Source organism: Crinia signifera, chromosome 2, assembly GCF_055691185.1.
Source record: "Crinia signifera chromosome 2, ASM5569118v1, whole genome shotgun sequence".
Classification (NCBI taxonomy): Eukaryota; Metazoa; Chordata; class Amphibia; order Anura; family Myobatrachidae; genus Crinia; species Crinia signifera.
Genome location: NC_139218.1, coordinates 53,510,313 through 53,535,004, shown reverse-complemented (window position 1 = coordinate 53,535,004; position 24,692 = coordinate 53,510,313). Strand labels below are relative to the sequence as shown.

Here is a 24,692-nt window from a genome sequence, read left to right as displayed (position 1 = left end):
CTTCCTCACATGTGCAGAGCAGTATGCATGAAAGGCTCAAAATGCGATTGCATGCCAGGAGGAGCGGCATTAGGGTGACGGGACAGACAATGCAGGTGTGTGACCATTTTAGTCACATGCAGCTGCTGCAACACGAAAAATGGCGGCGCTGTGCCTGCCTTACCCATCAGGCTATGGAGGCAGGGGGATGCTCTAGAAATGTGATTCACAAGGTGGGGTATTAAATGCTGGCAGGCTTTGCCCTAAGCTGGGCGGCACCCAGCATGCGACAGACAGTCGTTGCAGTGTTTCTAATATAGCAAAACGGCTGACGCGGAATAAGGTCCTATATTCGCACACAAATGTAGTAGTCTTTGTTTCAAGTAATCTACCAGTAGGTTTTTGTATTGTGCAATGAAACTAAAGTAGGTATATGGAAAACCTAAACTCCACATATAGAACTCGGACCTCAATGCTGTGATGCAAAAGGACCATATACTTGGTAATCTGTGCACACTGCAAACTTTCAACTTAAAAAAAAAAAAAATCGGAGAGGGATCGAGTCAAAAATCCCCAAATTGAGTTAGGTGTACCATTGGGGACCTTGCTCTTTTCAGTGAACATTCATTCCATTGACCCTGGTATTTTACAGAGCATGCAGGGAATGAGATCAGTCCACCATCTTCTCAGTACAGTAACATTAGACCACATATACATTATGTATCATAAAAAAAAAAAAATATTTCAGGAAGTGTATTAATTTATTCTGGAAAACAAATGATATATTATATATGATCTTGAAAAGACAATACAATAAAATAAAAATTTAATTCCCAAACAAGCTCTTGGATGACTCAGGACGTGCGGTTAGGTCAAGGCTTGGCATCGTGGGAATTTACCAGAAACGCAGCAGCAACAATGTTAGAGGGTGGAAACCGACACAAACCCTCCTCTCAAACACGCGGGATCCGACAGCTGGCCTCTCAGACAGCTCCTTTCCTACAGTGTCTGGGACACAACAGTCTGACAAGCACAGTTCTACAAAAGTGTGTTTCAGTCCAGTCTGCGTATAAATAGCAAACACTACCAGTGAAGACCAGACGGGGGAGTCTTTTCATCCTTGTTACTTTCCAGAGAGAAAGGAGGAATCCGGACATCAAAATGTGAACCATCAAGTCGCTCAAAGCAGAATGTTCCCCTGAAACAGACAGATTATGGTGATAAACTAATATCCAGCACCGATCAGCTATACAATCAGGGTCAATGCAATTAGCTGTATGCTGCACCTATGGTTTGCAGCTCCGTACGGCTGTGTACATAATTCTGCTAAATTGGGTTATGATGAGGTTTCATTGTAAGCATTCCCATGCAGTTCAATGGCAACCCATCACATAGGGAGAGCCAGTGCTTGGAGAGGAGATAATCTCCGTTTTCGCCAGCTTCCAACGTCAATTTGACAGTCAGTATTTAGTGTTCCGACTGTCGAAACAGCCATAGATTGTGGAAACTAGACGCGTTCTGTCGAAATACGGCCACAGATTCGACAATCCGCGGTGGTTTCCGACAATACAGATGCGCCTCCAAAGAGAGGGGAATCTGTAGCAGGTGAGTCCTGCCTGGGTTTCAATATTGAACAGCCCATACTTCCACCTGTTGAAAATATCACAGGGAATGAATACCCCCACCCCTTAGACTGAACTCAGCAATCCCCCCCCCCCCCCATGGAACAGCGAAATGTTAATTTTTAAGTTGGGTGTAGGTTCTGCTCTCCAGAGATCCAGAAGTGAATGACTAAGCTATAGTGAACCCCGCAGGTCTTGCAAAATACTACACAGACTTTATACCAGAGCAGCTTGGCTCCACACGGGTGGACCTATATCTACAACTATATTCTAAAAACCACTATTTCCCAGATGACCGAATAAACATACGCAAATTAGAGCCAAAGAAAAACACATAGGGGGAGGGGGAATTCAATTGTTATGTGCACCCACTGAAGCTATTCAATTGACACGCCCCCCCCCAATAAACTGGGGATGCATGCCAACACTGCCATTAGCACAGGGTTTAGCTACGCAAAGCAGTTAAACCCATTTCAAGTCTCTCGAACTGAATTCCCTCCTTGATCTGCGCTATAAGTGAAAGACTCCTTACCACATATGGCCACTGGATGCATTTAGTGACACGTGGCTGCTGTACTGAAAGGCTGGCTGCTCTTTAGACAGTACTGGCTCCTGAAGGGAAAAGAAAAAAAAATTGCAATGTAGTTACAAATCACCTCCCTCATACAACATGCCGTATACAAAGATTCACTTCTCACAGCGTCTCTGTATAAGAGCCCAGAACCCGTACCTTGCCAACCACGCCACGTCCCATAACTGTATCCAGAGAACCCAAGAGACTGAAAATCCGCCAATGCCGCTCTCTCAGCTGAACAACTTCACCACCGAGGTTCTCTAGTCGGATGCAGTAACGCCACTACACAAGAAATACAGCAAATGGAATTATGGTCAGATAGCTATAAATATTTTAAACCGTTTCTTAAATCCAGTCCTCAGGGGACCATAACAGTGCATGTTTTCTGGGTCACCTCACAGAACCCCGAAACCCTTCTCTAGACTGTAATATCCTTGGAGCAGGGCCCTCTTCCCTCCTGTTCTCACAACCTTCCTCTTTCATTTCAATTACACCTCTCTTACTCCCCTACCATCTATACCCGCATGTCTTCTCACTTGTGTTCATTCATCTCTACCAATGACAACCTGCTCCCGGTAGCATGGAGACAACTCCTCTGCTTCCCTACATCCCAGCTGTATTGTGTACTAAGCCTTGTGCTGCTGTTACCTGTGCTCATCTCTACCACTGACACCTGCTCCTGGTAACATGCAGACTGCTCCTCTGCTTCCCTACATCTCAGCTGTATTGTGTACTAAGCCTTGTGCTGCTGTTACCTGTGCTCATCTCTACCACTGACACCTGCCCCTGGTAACATGCAGACTGCTCCTCTGCTTCCCTACATCTCAGCTGTATTGTGTACTAAGCCTTGTGCTGCTGTTACCTGTGCTCATCTCTACCACTGACACCTGCTCCCGGTAGCATGGAGACAACTCCTCTGCTTCCCTACATCCCAGCTGTATTGTGTGTACTAAGCCTTGTGCTGCTGTTACCTGTGCTCATCTCTACCACTGACACCTGGTCCCGGTAGCATGGAGACAACTCCTCTGCTTCCCTACATCTCAGCTGTATTATGTACTAAGCCTTGTGCTGCCGTTACCTGTGCTCATCTCTACCACTGACACCTGCTCCCGGTAGCATGGAGACAACTCCTCTGCTTCCCTACATCCCAGCTGTATTGTGTACTAAGCACTGTGCTGCTGTTACCTGTGCTCATCTCTACCAATGACAACCTGCCCCTGGTAGCATGGAGACAACTCCTCTGCTTCCCTTCATCCCAGCTGTATCGTGTACTAAGAATTGTGCTACCAATTAGTTCATCCTGTATTGTTCTGCGGACCACCTGTGGTGCCTTATAAAGAAATTAGAATAATAATTACAAGATAAAGCATTAACACCACCTGTAGCATACGTCAGTCAGTAATGAACACACATGATTCCCTATGTATGCAACTGTGAACCACTTGTGCTTATAAATAAAATCTAATAATACATCAACAAGATAATGGAAAACATGCACTGCTAGTGTGTTCCAAGGACTGGAGTTAAGTGTATATATATATATATATATATATATATATATATATATATATATATATATATATATATATATATATATATATATATATATATATATATATATATATATATATATATATATAAAAAAAAAAAAAAAAAATGAAATAATTGCTTCAAAGCACAAAATATCTGTATAGACGGGTCCAGTATGATATGCCGGCAGTCGGAATCCCGGCGGACCGCTGCAATACCGACAAGGGGGGGTCCGTGAATCGCCCCCCCCTTGCGGGCTCGCAGCACTCGGCACACTATTTTGTCCACGACACCCATAGAGGGACAAAGTGCCGGCATTGCGGCGTCAGTATTTCGACCGCTGGCATATTGACCACATGCTGTATAGACAAGTCATGCATTCAGTTCAGTTATTACAGCAGTATGTAGAGAGACAGAGGGCGTTTGTATACACACGCACACATACATCTAGTGCACAGGTTCTCAAACTCTGTCCCCAGGACCCCACACAGTGCATGTTTTGCAGGTATCCTCAAAGAATTGCAAGTGAAATAATTAGCTCCACCTGTGGCTCTTAAAATGTGTCAGAGTAATGAGTGCACCGGCCGGGTGACCTGGAAAACGTGGACTGTGTGGGGTCCTGAGGACTGAGAGCCCCCTGACCTAGTACATTGCTTTTCATAACTCATTTACATTTTATCATCTATTGCTTACTTGTAATCCAAATTTTGATTCATCCACCCTACATACAGATGGACAACATGGATATAGGCTCTTTGGCCATTTCATTTTTAGTTTAGTCCAAGACAACTGAAGCTACTTACCCAATATTCATGTACATTTTGAGCTTCCTAGGTAAGAAACAAAGATAAAATGAATTACTGAATTTGATATTGGTAAACTGTACCAACAAATAAAACATAGCGAGCAGTTATCTCATAGGGATGCGTTCAGCAGACCAGTCAGCATTTTCTCCATCAGGATGCCGGCGTCTGTATTCCGACGCTGGCATCCCCTCCCCCAGTCATGCCTATGTACATCATGTTCTAGGTGTAAAGGCTCAAACAGTAAACGGAACGAGCCAGGGAAGGATCATGAGGTAAATGGTTGAGGCGGAGCTGTATAGTTTCCGAGCCAGATTGATGCACAATATAGGAGCCCATGTGGGCATTATACAGAGTTGCACCAGTATATACTGCTGGACATTTGGAGAGTTTTGATCTGACACATGCAGGAAAGGTCCGCAGGTGAGGCACTGCCTCGCCTGTCAGACTTTTTACTTTATTTTGACTTCTAAGATTATTAGAATAATGCCAAGAAGATATTTATAATATAGTCTTTGTATTTTTCATGTACTTAATATAGCCCAAACTTCAGCTTATACCGGAGTATGACAGGAAAGGCTCTACCTCACCAGGCCGCACTGGAAGAAACTGGCTCAATGAGTTCTCAGATCTCTATTAGTGTAGTGTGGAAACAGTTGTGTCATTGATAAAGACTTAGGGGGGGGTATTTAATTTCCGAATAGCGGCGGGGCCATATTCAATGCTGTCTTTCCCAACAGCATTGAACAGGGATCTCGGCAGAACTGAAGCAGTCGGGCCCGTTTTGTCATTCTCGGCCATGGATAGTCGAGCTCCCAGCCACAGCTCGACAGTCCATGGCTGTATCTCATGGCCGTATCTCATGGCCACGCCCACTTTTGGGCGTTCAGCAGGTGGGACGTCTGCCTGTCGATTCTTTGTCGAGCTGGCTGAGAACGGGACAGGGTCACGGCTGTCAGGCCAGCCTGATCGTCATGACCCGGGAGTAAATATTCCCCTTATCTTGCCTAAGCTTCCATGCAGCTAACCAGTCTCCCTGTTGGTCTGTAATATGGTAATAATGACTGACCCAGCAGAACAGAGTTATTCACCTAGGAATGATTACAGAAAACACGAACTGTTATATACTGAATACTGGAGTGGAGAACCCCTGCCCTATACATTCGTACAGCAGGGATAGTATTCAGTACATACCCGCACTCCCATGTAAAAGGGAATCGCAGTGACACGGATGTTCTCTGTGGTCTCCCTGTGCACATCAGACAGCTCCAGCCAAGGATGATTCTTCGCCTGCCACGCGTGTAATGTATCACGTGCTACAAAAGGTGGCACTGCAAAACAGACCGATTGTAAGACATCCTGAAATCCCCCTACGTTTGTGACATCGCTGCACATGGACAAGGTCACTTACCTTTGGTTTGCTCATAACTTAGGAATCTTTCAAACAGTTCATGCTGTATAGGGATTTGATCGGTGGATTTGTAGGGAAGAATGTCCTCATGACTTACATAATCTAAACCTTTATAATAGAAAGAGGAGGGAGGGACAGAATTAAGACTCATTAATCCTTCCTTAACCCACTCAAAACAGATCCACAAGTGAAAAAAATAAAAATAAACCTCGGACAATTCTTATACCAGGAACACTGTGGGGCTGAGAACACGTTAATCACATGTCTACTATACTGAGTGCTCTCACACTGCAAAGGCTGCACAGGGGAGCTGCTACCACTAAAGCACATCTCTGTGTGAGGCTAAAAGTGTGTAACTGGGTGGTAACAGGCATTTGTACACAGGCTACGTCCAGAACATCTCTTCTCAAACTTCCCTGCACCAAGATTAGCGCTGGCAGATATGGATTATGTACATTGGGATGGCGGACTGGCTGCTGGAGAACACAGCATGTACAAGCAGTTACAGATGACCAACTCTGAACCAGTCCAAATAAGGGACATTTTTAAATGCTGTTAACTATATTAGAGACTTCTCCGTGAATGTCCCCCAAAACAGAAGCAGTCTATGATGGATTTGCCTTATAATGAAGCACTTTAGCTAGTTAGCTTACGTACCAGGAATCGCATACAAAGCTCGACTGTCGTCATGATTCGCAAGGAACGTCACTGCTTCAGTCTGGGACCTATGTGACTGAAAAATAAACAATACAACAATTAGTTTTTTATTTAAAAGGTTACACACCCAGGCACCTATTTACGTTTAACAATATAACTACCTTCTCAACCCTTCTACAGACATCTGAACAGGTAGGAATCAAACCCACAACCTCAGTGCTGTGAGGCAGTAATGCTAACCATTACACCACCCATACTGCGCAGTACGGATGGTGTAATGGGCCCTGCACTAATTGATCAACCAGCCATGTGACTTCAACAAGTCTAGGGTGAAACAGATGTCCCCTGCAGAAAGTCACCCAGGTAACATAGAATATGGATGCCTCAGTAGGGAAGATTGGCCATTACCTTCATGAACACAAAGGTGCCATAAAAAGTAAAAAAGGCAAGGCCCAAAACTGTAAGTCTTCCTTCTGTACCATGAAGTGGGGGAACCACTGGTGATCCTCCCATTTGGGTACATGTAAGCAGGCATCCTGAATGTCCCAGAAGGCCATGAAATCACCTAGCTCCAGGGCTTGCATTATGGAGCAAATCAATTCCAGCCTGAAACTGGGGACCATTAGAAACATGTTGTGTCTTGAGGTTGAGTATGGGAAAGAAGGAATTGTCTGGAGTTTGAAGGAGAAATATGTTTGAATAAAAATGTGTCCTACTCTGGGAATGGGGAACAAGGATTATCACGTCAGTGGCTGGAATAGTGTCAATGTCAGTTGGTAACCTGATGAAGAAGAAGAACAGAGCCAAAGGGCGTTCCTGTAAGGTTGGGGAGTACCCGTGAGAAACTGCTTTGGCAGACTTCTCCAAATTTGCAACGTGTGCACATTGAAAGGGAAGGAGATCCCCACTTTTTGCGATTTGTGGGAGGGAATGGAGAACGAGATTAATTTGGACATCATGAATTTCTTGTTAGCATGCGACCAGGCTTTAGCAAAGAGGTTCATAAACGGAGGAAGGGAACACTGCTGACTCCATCCTCCAGGAGAAGGAGGAGTTGACTCACCGGGAAGAGTTAGTATGCAGCAGAGCAAAGGGAGAGAATTGGTGTACATAGAGGGGTGAGGCAGCAAACACAGGGTTCGTGTAGAGAGTAGGGGTGATATGGGGCAGAGCAATTGGGATGCAGGTATATAACCCTTTTATAACATATCTGAACAGTGCAAAATAGGTTTTTCTAAAGATTGTTTTGAACACATTTTACCTCACATTTTAGGCTATTTAAAGGTTTTTTGATCAATGAATACTAAAGAACAGTTGGATTTTACTTTTGACCAATTAATAAAACCACATGATCCAACAGTGGCACATCTGTAAAAGTTTGTACGGGTTGCGTATTGTGGATTAACGCGTTTTCTAGTAAACTTACTTTTTTGGTCAAATTTTTGGCACTTATTTTACATCTGAAGATTTGAATGGACAACTGTTTGCGATTCCAATATGTGCATCGATAAGGTCTATCCGAAACGCTTTATATAATGCCCAATACTTACGATATGGGAGAAGTCCCGAACATCTATTAGTACTTGGTAATAGGTGTGGGTTTCACCCTTGACCTCTTTGGAACCATGAGCTGTTGAAGTTTCTGATCTGGAAAAACAAAAACAATCAACTAAGCCACTAAAACACACAAGACTGAAGACTGTCCACACAATCTGCTTAGCACATGAGGGAAAATCCACAAACAAAATACTTACAAACCAAACTCACTTTTCTGAGACTGGAGAGGCGACATCTCGGTCATACAGTCTTGCTTGCCATGGAAACAGGACAATGCCTCTGTATCCAAAGACACCGTGGAGGAAGAGCTGCAAAAGGCAAAATACAATTCCATGTTCAGTCAAGTCAAAACTGCATTCTTACATTAAGTAGCTAATTCCTTATTGGTTACAGCCAGAAATCCAATGGAATGAATTACAAATGAAGGAGAATTGGCAAAATAACACTCAATGTGACCAAGGTGGAGCCAGACAGCCTGATGGGGCAGCGCTGACGAGCGGGGTGAGTATTCATCGTGGGGAGGGAGGGAGCAGGGAGGTCAGCCTGGCTGAAAGTCTGTCATCTTTCAGCCCGCACTGCGTACACACCTAGCGATGATGGCTGAAAAACCAGCCATCATCTCTAGACATGCTGGTAAAACCAGCAGATGACCCACCTCGCTGGCAATGATGCGGGAGCGTGCATCATCGCCAGGACGTACACACACTAGGCGCCTAGTGTGTATGGGCCTTAACAGCAGAGTTTGGGAAACTCTGCTATAGTTCAATATTTCATAGCTGTTATGCGCATCACTAGCCACTGCCCACACACCTCCTTATTCCCATGTCATTCTTACCTGACCCGTTTCATATTTCCCCTGTTGCTTTGGCACCTCAAAAACTCCCACCATTTCCAACACTTTACCTTCCGGTCTGTTCCTAGAACGATAAAGAAAATAAATCACAAATAAAACAGCAGCAGTAAGCACATAACTCAACAATGTCACATTTAGAGAAATCACAAAAGAAAGACATACAAGACATTGGCTTTTTAAGTTTGAGACAGCACTCCTGACAACTAAAATACTGTAAAACATTCAGTTGGAGAACTTAGGGGCCCTTAACACCGGAGCGTGCATGGCTTTTTAAGTTTGAGACAGCACTCCTGACAACTAAAATACTGTAAAACATTCAGTTGGAGAACTTAGGGGCCCTTAACACCGGAGCGTGCATCACTAGTGATATTGAGTGTCCCCACTAGACAATGTTTTTAACAAGCCTGAGTGATATTTATTTACAGTTTCTTATATAGCGCAGCAGATTCCGTTGCACTTTACAATTGTGTGATATTGTTAACAATATCGCCTAGTGTGTATGGGGTTCAAGAAAGGAAAAAAAAAGGAGACTGCTGAGAATTTGGTACAAATCTTGAATCAGTGGTTCTTAAACTCAGTCCTCAGGACCCCACACAGTTCAGATTTTCCAGGTCACCAGGCAGGTGCACTCATTACGCGACACATTTTAAAAGCCTCAGGTGGAGCTCATTACTTCACTTGCGATTCTGTGAGTGGACCTGCAAAACATGCACTGTGTGAGGTCCTGAGGACCGAGTTTGAGAACTTGTGTCTTAAGGTGCCCATACGCGGTACAATTGCTGAGTGCAATGAGATGCGCGCTCCCACGCACATCCCATCGCACACCTCAAAAGTATGTGCTGCACATACTTTTTGTACTAGATTGCATCTCATTTAAAAATGTGTGCGATATGATCTAGTCCAAATTGCATACAATAATTGTACCGTGTATGGGCACCTTTAAATCATATGCAGGAGGAAGGGAAAGAAATGTAGATCAGTGGCAGAACTCCCAGAGACAATGGAGGCTCCTGCCAGGTACCAAGCCCTTATGGGGCTCCTCCATCTTCAGCATATATAGCAGACCGTGAAGCTGCTTGCTTTTCTGTAGGTTGATTATCCAACCATGTCTCTCTATCTTCAGACTCTTCCTTGTTTCTGCTTCTGTATCGCCCGCAATCAGCAAGTAGTCTAGGTACGGCCATATTTGGATTCCTTTTTCCCTTAGCTTCGCTATCAGGGTTACCAATACTTTTGAAAAGACCCTCGGTGAGGACGTCAGACCAAAAGGTAGGCAAGTGAACTGGAAGTGTTCCCGGAATAGACAAAATCTCAGAAACTTCTTGTCCTGCTGGCATATAGGTATGTGGTAGTATGCATCTTTTATAACCAATGCCAAGAGGAAGACATTGGTCCTGATCCCTGTCAGTATCAACATTAATGTTTCCATTCTGAACCTTTCCTTCTCCAGAAAAGTGTTCAGTCTTCTGAGATCTAGTATCGATCTGAAGCCGCCGGTACTTTTTGTTACCAAGAATAGGTTTGAGTAAAACCCTGTTTTTCACTGTGATCTTGGGACTTTTTCTATTGCTTTCATTGCAAGAAGTTGTTCCAGAATGCTTGTTAATGCTTCTCTTTCTATTCTTCCTTGCGGAGGCCGAGATATCATAAACTTGTTCCTTCCAGGATGCTGACGGAATTGAAGTCTGTAAACCTCCTTTACAATAGACATCACCCATCTGTCCTTTATTGAGTTCCGCCAAACCTCCGCAAAGGACAACAGTCTTGCTCCTACTGGAGCGACTCCGGCACAGTCATTGTTTAGAGTAACCTCTGGCTAGTTGACCAAAGGACTGCAGTCCAGATGCGCCTCTCCTGCCATACTGTCGCCCTGGTCTGTAACTTCTGGCTTCCTTAAACTGCTGTTTTGAAGACATGGGTAATGGAAACCTGTTCCTTCTGTCTTGTGGCAGACGCACGGACTTGCCTCCTGATATTTTATGTATCATAGTATCAAGCTTCTGACCGAACAGAAAGGATCCTTCGAAAGGTAAGGATGCTAGACGATTCTTAGAATGTACGTCCGCATTCCAGCTTTTTAGCCACAAGGATCTTCTTGCGACTACACCTGCCGCCAGGGTCTTAGCCGAGAAGGATACAACATCCAAGGAAGCCTCGCATATATATCCAATAGCTCTCTGCATAACCTCCAGGTTTTTTAGCAAATATTGTCTGGATATTCTATCTTCCAGATCCTTATGCATATCTGTGCCCCATAGCCTCAATGCTCTGGCTGATGACGCAATAGCCATGCCTGCCTTCATTGATACTGCTGCCGACATGTGCAATTTCTTTAAAGAATTTTCAGCCCTCTTGTCCATGGCGTCCTTAAAAGAGGCACCATCCTCCAAGGGTATAGTGGTCTTTGAGGTTAATTGAGCCACAGCTGCATCGACTCTTGGTACAGAACACCAGGATGCCAATTGATCATCTTTGAACGGGTACATCCTCTCCAATCTGGGTAATCGACCCAGCCTCTTCTCCATGGTTTTCCATTCTTTAAGGATTCGTTCCTTGATCACCCGATGAACCGGAAAGCACCTGCCTTTTCTCGTTCGATCTTCAAACAGTCGATCCAGAGCATCCACCGGTTCCACCGTTTCTTTATATCCAATGGCGTTATGTATGTTTTTTAACATACATTCGGTACTTATGTAGTATCTGGGCTGCCGATTTCTAAATCGGGTCGGATCGGGCACATCGCATCGCATCGCATGCGACCATCGGATGCGATGCGATGCGATGACCCGATTTTTCCATAGGAATCAATGTTAAAATGGACTGAGTTCATTTTAACATGGAATTCAATGGGAAAAAGGGGTCCTTTTCATACCCCTACTATCCAAGTGGGCATGGAGTTGGATATAAACCTGTGGCGAGCGTAGCGAGCCCCGCGAGGGGACGAATACCGTCCGCTCGCCACGCTTCGGGCTCGGTGGCTCGCTACGCTCGCCACAGGTTTATATCCAACTCCATGCCCACTTGGATAGTAGGGGTATGAAAAGTACCCCTTTTTCCCATTGAATTCCATGTTAAAATGGACTCAGTCCATTTTAACATTGATTCCTATGGAAAAATCGGGTCATCGCATCCGATGGTCGCATGCGATGCGATATCGCATCGCATCGCATCTGATTGTATGCCTTAACTTAAGGCATACAATCAAAAAATCGGCAGCCCAGATACTACATAAGTACCATACATTCTACCAATTGCAGGTCATAGGAGCTCTTCTCCTCTCCTGACTCTTCACTAGAGGAACCTGGTAGATATTCTTCCGACAAACCTTCTACATCGCGGTCCAAACCTGCCTCTGACCTAGATCTCTTGGACTGCAATAACGACAGTTCTTCCTTGGTGACGAATGTTTTTTTTATCCAATCCAGCAAATGTTTTATCATGTCAGGTTGTACCATATCCACGGCAGGCGCAGGTTTATTACAATCTTCGCACTTGCCATTCTTCATAGCAGTTGGCAGTACCTTGTCACATATCACACAATTGATAGCTACTCTTTTTTGTTTGCAAGCCTTCTTCTTAGGCGGAGATGAAGACACACTAAAATAAAAGGGTATCACTAATTATTATCTAACTAGAAATAAAAATTAATTCTAATAGCCCAATAAAACACAGGCTTACCTTGAATGGGCAGACTCAGGCTCATGGGGGGAAGGCGCCATGGTATATTCAGCAATCCAATAATCACCAAAAGCACAGTAGTACTAACATACCATACTACTCTCCTGAAGGTCTCACTCAGGAAGAAATACAGCTGTCGGCAGGAAATGAACCTCCTGACCCGGAAGTAGTATCCTAACCACAAGTTTATAACTTCAGTGCCACTGCAGCAACCCACCCGGCTGGAAGTCCAGAGTGACCTCTCCTTTTTCCGATCTGCCTGCTGTTAGCCAGTGCAAAGTGATACACAGGCGTACACAGCTGCGGGTGGGCGCCGAACGGACACCCTCTGACTCCGGTGTATGGGGATACAAAGCGGTGGCCGGGAGCCCAGTCTGGAGACATGTGCAGGTCCAACCTTTTCATTGAATCTGGAATGCCATAAAGGGCCATCTTCACTCCTTCACCCCCAGCCTGGTCAGGTAAGCCTCGAAAATAAACCAACCTACACTGTCTAACCTAGGATACAGGAAAAAAGACATCCTGGAAGGGGAGGAGCTGGCCTATATACCAGAAGTGGGCGGTCCTACGCGAAGAGAAAAATCAACCTTTCTACAATAAGGGCCAGATGTACTAAGCTTCAAAAGTGATAAACAATCAGCTCCTACCTGCCATGTCACAGACTGTGTTTGAAAAATGTCAGGCAGGAACTGATTGGCTGGCTGTTTATCACTCTCCATTTTATCACTTTTGAAGCTTAGTACATCTGGCCCTTAAGGAGAAGGGGAAATATCCCATAGTGGGGATCGTAGAAGAAATATTATACTGGCCCTGATGGCGATTTGCTGGCAATGCTCCACATCGCCATCAGGGCCAGTATAATAGTAATGCTGCAGGTGCAAGGCAGACTGACAGCAATACTGACTACTGTGCACACATTCTTATGTAATATACAAATGACCGGTATTACCTTGAGGAAAAGGTCCGGTCCTGCCGGTGGACGCAGCCGCACACGGGCGGTAGCAGAGGGGAGGATGCCATACGGAGCTTCACGGTGAGGCTGTCCAGCATCCCTCCTCCTCCCCGCCGCTGGAGCTGCCCGAGCAGCGACAGACAGCGACGCGCAGCAAACGCCGCCGCCATGATGGAGGTACCCGGCCTGTTCTCCTGTCACTGTGCCAGCGCCAGTCGCAGGTTGACGTCACGCGCCGCACGGATGCACCCGGCAACACCGACGTCCGCTGCGTGCATATCCTCACAGGTCACCCTGACCTTCCTCCCAGCAGCCTCTGCGGCAGTGCACGGTACTACTGTGTAGTGAGAGAGATGGCGAGTGAGTGCCGGGTGACGGATGCGTTGCTGCGGACACTGCGGGAAGAGAAAGACTCTCTGACTGCCGACGCCAGAGCCGAGGCTGAGGAAGCTCTTAAGCAGGGACCCGGCGCCCATGTGACGTTCCGTCTCCTCAGGAAGCTGCACTCAGTGTTGAAGGAAAGGGGTGAGAGGTCATGACCCATTTGGTGACCTAGGTAGCTGGTAACCCTCAATGACGGCTGGTGCAGTCGTCCTGCGGGTGTAGCTCACTTTGGGGCAGATGTATTAAGCCTGGAGAAGAGATAAAGTGAAAGGAAATCAAGCACCAGCCAATCAACTCCCAACTGTCATTTTTTGGTACTTGTTTACTTTCACGGTGCCAGCATGGCCGCGCGCTACTTCCGGGTTTGGCACTCACCAAACTTTCTAAAACAAACTAAATAAACTCCATGCCAACGTGGATAGTTCATACCCCCACTATCCACATTGGCATGGAGTTGATTTTATATAGTGTGGTGAGCGTAGCGAGCCCCGCAAGGGGACTCAGACGCGCGGCCATGCTGACGCCGTGAAACTAAACAAGTACCCATTTTTCAAACACAGTTAATTTTCTCACCTTTCACTTTATCTCCAGTTTATCTGTTCTCCAGGCTTAATCCCTCTGTCCCTGTGTCTGCTGGCGACTCCTCTGACCATGTATTGTGGGGGGATGCACGGTGGAGCCACCAGCACTAAAAGGACTATTTCGCACACGCCGCTTTTGACCGGATGAAAAAAATTTGGCTAAACTTTGTCTGACTTTTTTTTTTGCAGATGGTGGTGCCTTTCACATACACCGGATTAAGGCTAATTTCCCACAAGCCGGGGCTTTTTGCCCTGCCGGGTTTGTTTAATCCGGACTGCAAAAAGCTATACAAACATTGTACTGAGTCTTTCAGATGCACCGGTTTTTAGCTGGATCAATGTTGTGCTTATGAAGAAAGAAAAAAAAATACATAAATGTAGCAACATCTATTTCTGCCATGCTTTGCAAATGAATGGAGGTGGGTTTTCAATGTGATGTCAAGTTGGGGGTGTGGAAAGCTGCAGCAGCAGCACACCAAAAAACGGTTTGTGTGTGAAAGGCGCCAACTGCCTGTGTAACACACTGTCTTGTTAAGATGGTCCGGCAGTCATCCTCTTCAGTGGATACATCCAGCTGCTACCTGGCGGGGCTGTGGCCAGGCTGTGTAAAAGGACCCTACACCCCATATTATACATTAAATGCCCGGCACAGCTTTTTTTGTACACCAGCGTTTTGCCGTCCGGTCTGAACGGGATAGTGTGGAAAAATAGCCCTAAAGGTGCCCATACACTCTGCGAGAATTGCATGCGTTATGGGCTAGATTGTGATGGCATATTGCAGAGTGTCACATGGCTCCCCCTGTCAAGCCTGGCATTAGCAGGTGTGTATGCACTTGATGCATGCCAGATCCAGACAAAAGCAATGTTGGGCTGAGCAGGTCCACAACTAGAAGATGGTGCCTACGGAGGCATGTGCCACAGGCACCGGATTTGTGGGGGTGCCTAAAAGCAGCGTGGTGAGGATGCCAAATTATTGCCATGCCCCAGGTGAAAAACCTAGTTTCTGCCTTGTGCTAAGTACATGTCAATTTATATTGTACTTTATATTGTACTAGGCACTTACTGTAGGATTCATATTTTGTCACAGTGGAGTCAGTATAAAGTAGCAGAATGATGTACGGAACAGCTCGCTCGTATCCGTTCTCTATCTTTTGCCTTTTACTAAGGTTAGCTAGCTAGTGAGAAGGGAACGACTGCGTTTTAGCCAGCTTTATGCTGGGGTTGTGACAGCGGCTGTATAAAGAAGCATAGAACCCAAGCAGGAATTTATCAATCCTTCAGTACTGTTCACCTAAGGGAGTAAGTTGCAGTTGTGGTACCCTACTCATTGACTTTGTTTGAATGCAACTATTAACTGCTTTGCGACTAGGATTTTAGTCACCCGGGGCAAGGCAAGTATTCGGCTACGTCTCCATCACCACCCCCCCTCCCCATTATCCCACATTCATGTACGTATGGGTATTATTACTTCCAGCACCTGGGGCATGCAAGCCCCCCACCACCGCCTGTTGCCCTGCCAGCTAACACCCTGTGCTTTCTTTCTGAATTTATTTTTCACTTTATACAGTCTTTCTACTAATAACCCATACAACTGGTTTTATATGTATTTATGCCATCTTGTGGCCATATTAATATTGTTTTTAATACTATTAGTTTGATAGTAGTTAAATATTTTCTAAACCATCAGCTATTTCCAAGCACTCCCATTGCCGTTTTACAGCTTCCATTGTCTGTAGAAGCCCAAATCTACATGGTGGGGACAGCTGTGCCACTGTGTGGTTGGAGAAATAAGTCCATATAATACCTTTTTTATTTTTTAGAATTTTATTTGTAGTACTCACTTTTTTTTTCTCTTTAAGGTAGGGATGACCATAGATTATTCAAAATCATCGATGGTTTATGGGCGATGTTCATTACTTTTGCCATCGATGTGGGAGAACCAGATGGTTTCCCTCCATCCTTTTTTTTTTTTTTTTGTCAAAGTGTCGGGACACTGAGCATAGCTCCACCCTGACACCCATAAAGCCCCGCCTCCGTGTTTTGATTGGCCTACAGGCCAATCAGTCAAAAAAAATGGATGACCATCGATAGGTAAAAACATTGATGGTAATCCATTGCATAGTTTTACACTATCGATGGGCAGTTGCATTATTTCCATCGATGGCAACAATGGCCATCCCTACTTTAAGGTAAGTGTCTGAGTTGCTGCGTGCAGTGCTGGCCCCAGTGTGCAGGTTACTCCTGCATTGTACTTATGTGTAATTCGTTTATGCAAATGAAATGCATATGTTGTCAAAAACTTATTTACGAAGACTGGTGCACCAAATGGGTATATATGATACAATCTGAGGATAGGTGCATGAGCGCATATCTGTATATGGCCTATGCCAATAGCAGCTGTGCTCTGCCAATTGTGACAGCACAGCTTCCACTGGCTACATGGGGATAGCCTGTTTTGAAACTGTAATAGATGATGATGATGGGTAAATTTACTAAAATGTGATTTTTTTTTTTTTTTTTTATAGAAGTTGCACAGAGCAAGCAATCACATTTGAACTATTATCCTGTACAGTGGGGATGGGGAATTTGGCCCTCCAGCTGTTGTTGAACTACACATCCCAGCATGCCCTGCTACAGTTTTGCTATTTGCATTTATTTAAAGTTTTATTCTGTATTAAATACTACTGGTCTGATTTAGGTCACAGTGATTATTCGCGCTGTGCATGCAGCAGAGTATACGTTATGGGTATTATTTTGCTGCAGTTGGGTAGCCACGCATAGGCTAAGTGTTCTGCTGGTGCGTTGTGGCCATGTAGGTGGAATTTGTGTTCATTCTAGCACCCGCTATCTTTGAAAACCCATGCAGTTCCTGCTCCATGCCAGGGGTGTCGCTGTCTGCTGTGGTGTTTCTTGCACAGGTCTGGTTTGCATATCAGTGCTGATATACAGACCACACTGTGCTAGAAGCACTACAGCGACACCCCAGGCAGGGAAGAGGAACTGCATGGGGTTTCCAAGATAGCGGGTGCTAGAATGAACACTAGGAATTATAGGCTGTGTATAACTGAGGGTACACAGATTCCTCTGATCTCAGTTCATGGGTGAGATGTATCGAGCTTCAAAAAGTGTTAAAATGGAGATTGATATACCGCCAGCCAATCAGCTCTTAACTGTCATGTTACAGGTAGGAGCTGATTGGCTGGTTGATTATCACTGTCCGTTTTATCAGTTTTTGAAGCTTGATAAATCTGGCCCCATGGGATTTATGTAAATGCACACAGATAGTGATGAAGGATACTTCTATATAAATGAATGGTTTTGCAGCTGATTTGCGGGCTACTTTGAACCAGATCCTTTCTCATTCTTAGGTTCCCCTATCTACCTGCATGAGTTGCTGGAAGGCAGCGAGATCCATTTACCAGTGGTGGAGATACCTGAGCGGGTAAATTTTGATTGGCTGGAAAGTGCAGAACATAAGGAGCTACCAAATGATTTGTGATATTTAGTGTAGGATGTGGCGCACTTATGGTGCGTACACACGGAAAGATTTGGCAAAAGATCTGGGCGTTCCCGACGGATTGAAACGTCCAATCGCTCAAATCGTACCGTGTGTATGAACAATATATCGGACGATGTGCGTACCCGCCGGTCGTTGGTAGAGGTCGCTGATCTTTCTTCATGCAGAAAGATCAGCGACCAATCGTAAACGATGTGTACCAATCTTTCATGTGTATGCACGATGAACGATTTGGTAAGGCTAATTGACTGGCTCCCTCTCCCTCCACCATTGTTAAAGATCAATCGTTCCTGTGTAATCATTTGCTCAATCGTTCATCATTTGACACCAAATCGTTTGTTCAGGCGTTCAGAAGAAATTGTTAAAGACATTGAATCGTTGCCAAAATCTATCAGTTTGTACGCACCTTTAGTCACATGGAAGACATCAGACTCATTTGCCAGTATGTGATGAAAGACCGTTTTGGTCTGATTTTGTGAAATATTTCCGCAAATATCTGACATTTTGCAAAGCCGGGCAATGTAATGGCATCCGAGTTCACTAAAAGTTGGAAGCTTTCAGCTCCGAATACGAGCTGCAAGTAAAAGAGCGGATCCAGATGTATTGGCCATGTTAGACTTACAACTAGGCCGATGTAATGAGAGCCGCTAGAGCTGGTTTGTTTGTAGAAAACACTATCAAAATTATTTCTAACCTTACAAATGAATAATGTACTTTGATGTGTCAAAAATCTCATATACTGTACATGTCATTTTACTCTGTTAAATGCATCTTCTGCACATTGCTATGCTAATCAGATGCACATGCAGCTTCTACTAATTCAAATGATATACATCTTGCCTGTATTCTGTATGCATTGCGACTATTTCTTCTAGAATGGAGTGTTTATGACTGGGATCTAACATGGTGTCATGCAGTAAGAAATTAGGAGTCCCTAAAATCAATATTTAAACAATAAGTTTTATGTAAAATGTCTCAATTGTTTAGAACCCAGAGTTAGTGGCTCGTCTGGAGAAGATTAAAGCGAAGCTGGCAAATGAGGAGTACAAAAGGATCACCAAGAACGTCAGTTGCCAGGTACGGTATTAATCATTGTTGAATTCAAGGATGGATAATTAAAGGTGCCCACACACGGTGCTATGGTCAGATGTGTTTTCAACTTTTTAGTTCAAAACGCATCGCTTACGGATCACATCTCACTGTGTATATTTTGGCTTGCGATGCAACACTTTCTGTACTAGATCGCATTTAGTTCAAATTGCATGCTGTTGTAGTGCATCACACGTGATTTGAACTAGATACGATCTAGTACAAAACATACCAAGTGTGGGCACCTTAAAAGAGTGTCAGAATGGAAAATTCAAATGCATTATACAAATATTTTCACATTTTGTCTCCAGATAAAATTGAAGTATGATAGTCATGGGTATGCATTGTGTACAGGAAACCTATTAGCAATAAGATATAGTAATACCTCCTTATTTATTACAGACAAGTCGGCATGGAACCCTCGCCGACCTCGGCAGGCAAGGTCAGTTGTCACACTATTAACTTGCTAAACAAATGAGAAGTCTACCTTGTGTTTTATGTATAGGCATGTTCTCACACATTTATTATGCCCTTGTTTGTAGTGCAGTTGTCAGTATATCATGTGGGCTAAATTCAAGAAAGGGTGGAGTCACAGAAAAGTGCTTCAACAAAGATATAGAATATGAATTTATTATGCTTCGCTAAGGTTAATGATTCAGCAGGTGTCCAGTATGGCGATTGCATCAGCAAAATGAAGAGCCCAGCTCTCTGTGTCTGAAGGCTGTTACACTGGCATTTCTGCGGTCAGTGTTTTCTTCCAGGCAATAAGGCTATTTAATGCTGACAGTCCAGCTCATATAGCCTACAGAATGCCTTACTTATACCCCTTTTACACTGCTGCAAAAACCTGGGTTTTTCCCTCGTGGACCCAGGTCAGCGGTGGTGTAAAAGGGGTTAACCAATGTCCCTTTACACATGACTTCTACCCAGGTCCTGACCAGGGTAGAACACAGGCAGGACCTGGGTAGAGGGCAGTGTAAAAGGGTACCCGGAGTCATCTGACCTGGCTCCCATTTACAGCAATGGGGGAAGCCCAACCTCTGGACCGCAGCATCCTGCGGTCAGTATGGAGGTGGGGGGCGCACACATCCTCCGCTGCTGTACTCTGCAGACAGCAGCGGAGGCAGGGAGGAGGTGAATGAATGTCTGCCAGTCCCGGCGGGGTGATCAGATGTCCTGGCACTTAGAGATGATGTCATCTCAAAGTGCTGCCCCCCGTTTACCCTACGGGTAGGCACTGCAGTGCAAATCCTGCATCCGACCTGGCTTGGATCCGTGTTCCAAATACCGAGTTGGTTCCGGGATTCGGGTGTAAAAGGGGTATAAGCTATTTCGTAGTTACAAAGTACAAATGGTGAAAAACATATAAACTGTAAAAACCAGTAGGGGAAACTGTTTCCTTCATTTTGAATGTTGAAAATAACATCTAATTACAATGTATATTTGAGAAGAAAAGAAAACGACTCTCTTTTTGTGGGGCACAACTTTGTTAAAGTAAGAAAAAGAGGGGTTTAACATAAAAACACATACACATCAATAAACATAAAACTTATACAGTGTCGCTGAATTTGTCACTGAAAAAATGCATCACATTCGGGAAAATTCCCTTAATTGTAGCAAATATATCATTTGGCAGTGAGGCGATTCACACTTCAAGCAAATCTGCAAAATATTTGAAAAGTTAATAATAATAATAACAAGCTCAAGTGTTATGGTGTGTACACACGGGTACAATCAGCATAAGATTTTGACTATTTAGTCAAAATCTAATCGTATGCAGATCACACAGGTTTTTTACCTTGCAATCCCGATGTGCGCTCCCGTGGCAGCACAAATCGAAACCCAGATAGACAGGGCAGCAATGACCATATAGGGCAAATTGTATGAATTGTAGTACAGAGTTTAGTCGAATAGCAAGGGAATCTCATTGTGTGTACCATTAGTCCATAGAATAATATTGTAGAAGGTAAATTATTGTCTTTTTTCAAAGAAAAGTGCAAAAGGAATTCTAACACATTATATTTTTCTATGTAGTATTCTGGTACTGTAGTTGAGTGTATATATCGGTATATTAAACTTTATGTACACAAGTACTTAATGCAATTTGCGCACAAAAAGGTTTGTAACATATATATATATATATATATATATATATATATATATATATATATATATATATATATATATATATATATATATATATATATATATATATATATATATATATATATATATATAATTTTCTACAGCACAAGGAATAACAATTATTGAAAAGAAATTGCTTTCCACTCCCTCTTAAACAAGTTTTAAGGCAATATGCAACAACACTTCTACACAGAGTCATAAAGTGCTTAATTATTTATAATTATAATTCTTGAAGCAAGGATTATGTTAGTTGCATACACTGCCTAATTTAGATGTCACTACATTGCAATCAATTAGTACATATGCGCAATAGGCATATATCAGTCAGTGCCGTACTAGGTGTCAGTAGGGTAAGTGACGCCCATGGGTCCCAGCAGATACTTGGCCCAGGCTTGCAGGAGGGGTCCAGAAGGGTCCTGTGTCAGTCATTGCTCTTTAGTGCACATGTACCATCTTCCCAAATATCACTGGGAAGATGGCCTCGGCCGGGAGGGGGGCGCTTACCGGAGCAAGCATGAAAAGTTGTGGTGCACCCCTGTGCTCATTTCCTGGATCTGGTAGTGAGATGCATTGTTTAATATCTGCTCCCTTCCTCTTGTGTCTGCAGTAAGACCATTGAAAACGATCATCATTACAGTCATCAACTTCTTTGTCACGGTGGCAGCTGCATTTGCCTGCACTTATATTGGAAGCCAGTATGTCTTCACAGAGGCAGCTGCGGTGAGTGGGGCTTATTGCCAGCATGGAGCATACCTCTCCAAATCATCTTATCCACATAGGGTCCTAAGCACTATCGTAGAAGTACCAGTTTTGCAATTAACCATCTTAAGCATGTTGTCACTAAGATGGGTTACTCCACAGTTTCTGTTGATTCATTCACAAATTGTTTTATTTTATTTATTATAGACCGCATCCTTGCTAAAACTAAATTGTGCTTCCTATCGCAACTTAGTATTTTTACAATCATTCAGCAGAAAGCCGTGTGGTCAGTCATGGTATTAGATGCAAGCCTCATCAGTAGTTGGTATTGCATGTAAGCCTGCTCACACTTCTCGCACTCTCCTTCTCCCACCCCAAAGCAACAACCATTCTGCACACTACACATAGGGGCAGATGTATTAAGCTTTAACAAGAGATAAATCCAAGGGTGATAAGGAGAGATAAATGTCCAGCCAATCACCTGCTAACTGCCATGTTACAGCCTGTGTTTGAAAAAAGTCAGTAAGGAGCTGATTGGCTGGACGTTTATCTCTCCTTATCACCCTTGCATTTATCTTTTGTTAAGGCTTAATACATCTGCCCCAAAGTCCTCATATGCTGCTGCACAGTATAGCCAGCAGTGGCTACAAGTACAGTGTTTTATTCACTGGCACTATACAGTATATAATATGTATACAGTATATATGTATAGGATTTGTAAGGAGTATGGGGATTCCATATAAACGTATGTTTTATTTATATGTAAATTCATTTGTGTGTCTGCTTAAATTAAGCCTTAACAACAGATAAATGCAAGGGTGATAAAGAGAGATAAACGCCCAGCCAATCAGCTCCTTACTGACTTTTTTAAACACAGCCTGTAACATGGCAGTTAGCAGGTGATTGGCTGGACGTTTATCTCTTTATCACCCTTGCATTTATCTTTTGTTAAGGCTTAATACATCTGCCCCTATATTAGTTGCCAAGCATACAAAACTAAACTATGTCTGGTACTAGGCAATTGAGTGGGGAGATGTATCAAACCATGGAGAGAGAGAGAGATAAAGTTCCCACCAATCCACTAATACCTGACATTTTACAACCTGGGTTTGAAATATTACAGTTGGTTGGTACTATATTTCTCTCCGAGGTGTGAGTCATCTCCTTAGGTCCCTGTGCCCAAAAGTGCCACCATCAGCTCTATCAACTTACATACATTTTACATACATACTGTATCTGGAGCGCTACTTAACGCCGCCCACATCATGTGACGTTGCCTGCTCCTGGCAGCCGTTGGCCTCCCCCCCCCCCCCCCCCCCCCCCCCCCCACTTCCCTACCCTTACGTACGCCTCGGCGGCAGTCATAATCACCAAAGGTATTCGTACAACGGCACTGCACATTCATATAATCACCCATGCACAGAGCTGCACCATTGGTCCCCAGCGCAAATACGCTGGGGACCGAATGAAGTTGAATCACCCCCTGTATGTGTTAATGGCCTAATAGTCCAGGAATGGCTAGCTAACTCTAATGCACTTTATAGTCTGTTTTATTGTAGTTTTTAATCAGAAAATATTTTTTTGTTTTATAAAATGGTTATTACACTATGTCTCCCTTTCTTCCAGCGGGTGCTATCCTCTGTCATTGTGGCATCATTGGTGGGACTGGCAGAGCTGTATGTGCTTGTCCGGACCATGGAGGGGCAACTTGGAGAATTTTAACAAATATTTTGTGAATTCCTGAAGAAATAACTCCTATTACATGTCTTATGCTTCCTGCTTAGTGCACACTGATGATTGCAGGTTTCGTTGTTTGCAACACCTGGTAGAAGTATGTATGCTGGTATGAAAATTCCAATAACCCCCTACCCACTTGCACTGATTTTTTTATTTAATAAATGTTCTATGCTGTTTTTTTTTTTTTATCGTGTCCATTACAATTGAACATAGTGGGGTCAAAGGAGCGTCCTTTATTGACTACTCCGCCCTTGTCACTACTGCCAATGTCCACATCACTGGAACCTAAAACATTTTGGATATACTAATCAGCTAGGGACAGAAGTATTTAAATGGGCATTATATGGAAATAGCATATACTTTTGTTTAAATATATATATATAATCCAGAGGATCCCTCCCTTTTTGGGGGGAAATTGAACACTCGCCTAGATATAGCGATCGAGTAAAGTCACTGGTGTTGGTAAAAATAGCATAACTTGTTTATTCCAGTAAAGACATTTCCATCATTGCCCCGACGTTTCGGTCCACATACGTACCTTCCTCAAGGAGCTTTTGAGATGGATCATCAGCGTATCAAATTAGCCAATACCTCAGCCCTGGAGGATCTGGAAATAGCTATGTAGATCCTCCAGGGCTGAGGTATTGGCTAATTTGATACGCTGATGATCCATCTCAAAAGCTCCTTGAGGAAGGTCCGTATGTGGACCGAAACGTCGGGGCAATGATGGAAATGTCTTTACTGGAATAAACAAGTTATGCTATTTTTACCAACACCAGTGACTTTATTCTATCGCTATATCAAGGCGAGTGTTCAATTTCCCCCCCAAAAAGGGAGGGATCCTCTGGATTAAATTAGGGGCACGTGGTGATCCACGTTAACTCCCTTTGAACACCCCGGAAGTTACTTTACTGACAGTAAGAG

General features: G+C 43.9%; 2 protein-coding genes across 4 annotated transcripts; one reads left to right on the top strand and one right to left on the bottom strand.

The window, feature by feature from the left end:
• Nucleotides 1-721: 721 nt before the first annotated feature.
• Nucleotides 722-14,018, bottom strand: POLDIP2 (DNA polymerase delta interacting protein 2). Of its 3 annotated transcripts, none has more exons than XM_083172119.1 (11): nt 13,614-14,018; nt 8,969-9,050; nt 8,344-8,441; nt 8,127-8,223; nt 6,577-6,652; nt 5,920-6,027; nt 5,703-5,839; nt 4,509-4,535; nt 2,332-2,457; nt 2,134-2,213; nt 722-1,177 (listed from the first exon to the last, which is right to left on the bottom strand). In XM_083172119.1, the coding sequence occupies exons 1-11, from the start codon at nt 13,784-13,786 to the stop codon at nt 1,063-1,065; spliced, it is 1,119 nt and encodes a 372-aa protein (XP_083028245.1). In that variant the 5' UTR covers nt 13,787-14,018; the 3' UTR covers nt 722-1,062. The 3 variants fall into 3 exon arrangements, with proteins under 3 accessions (XP_083028245.1, XP_083028247.1, XP_083028244.1); XM_083172121.1 differs by lacking the exon at nt 13,614-14,018 and adding an exon at nt 12,665-12,792; XM_083172118.1 differs by lacking the exon at nt 13,614-14,018 and adding an exon at nt 10,052-11,694.
• Nucleotides 13,871-24,224, top strand: VMA12 (vacuolar ATPase assembly factor VMA12). The gene is made up of 6 exons (XM_083172122.1): nt 13,871-14,141; nt 17,950-18,023; nt 19,086-19,175; nt 19,590-19,629; nt 21,940-22,052; nt 23,658-24,224. The coding sequence occupies exons 1-6, from the start codon at nt 13,970-13,972 to the stop codon at nt 23,751-23,753; spliced, it is 585 nt and encodes a 194-aa protein (XP_083028248.1). The 5' UTR covers nt 13,871-13,969; the 3' UTR covers nt 23,754-24,224.
• Nucleotides 24,225-24,692: the final 468 nt, after the last annotated feature.

Coding starts and splice junctions, on each gene's coding strand:
- VMA12 (XM_083172122.1), top strand. CDS start 13,970: ATGGCGAGTGAGTGCCGGGTGACGGATGCGTTGCTGCGGACACTGCGG. Junction 19,176..19,589: donor CCAAGAACGTCAGTTGCCAG/GTACGGTATTAA, acceptor TATTTATTACAG/ACAAGTCGGCATGGAACCCT. Junction 22,053..23,657: donor TCTTCACAGAGGCAGCTGCG/GTGAGTGGGGCT, acceptor CCTTTCTTCCAG/CGGGTGCTATCCTCTGTCAT.
- POLDIP2 (XM_083172118.1), bottom strand. CDS start 10,704: ATGGGTGATGTCTATTGTAAAGGAGGTTTACAGACTTCAATTCCGTCA. Junction 8,442..8,968: donor GGAAATATGAAACGGGTCAG/GTAAGAATGACA, acceptor TGCCTTTTGCAG/CTCTTCCTCCACGGTGTCTT. Junction 4,536..5,702: donor CCTTTTACATGGGAGTGCGG/GTATGTACTGAA, acceptor TTTCTTACCTAG/GAAGCTCAAAATGTACATGA.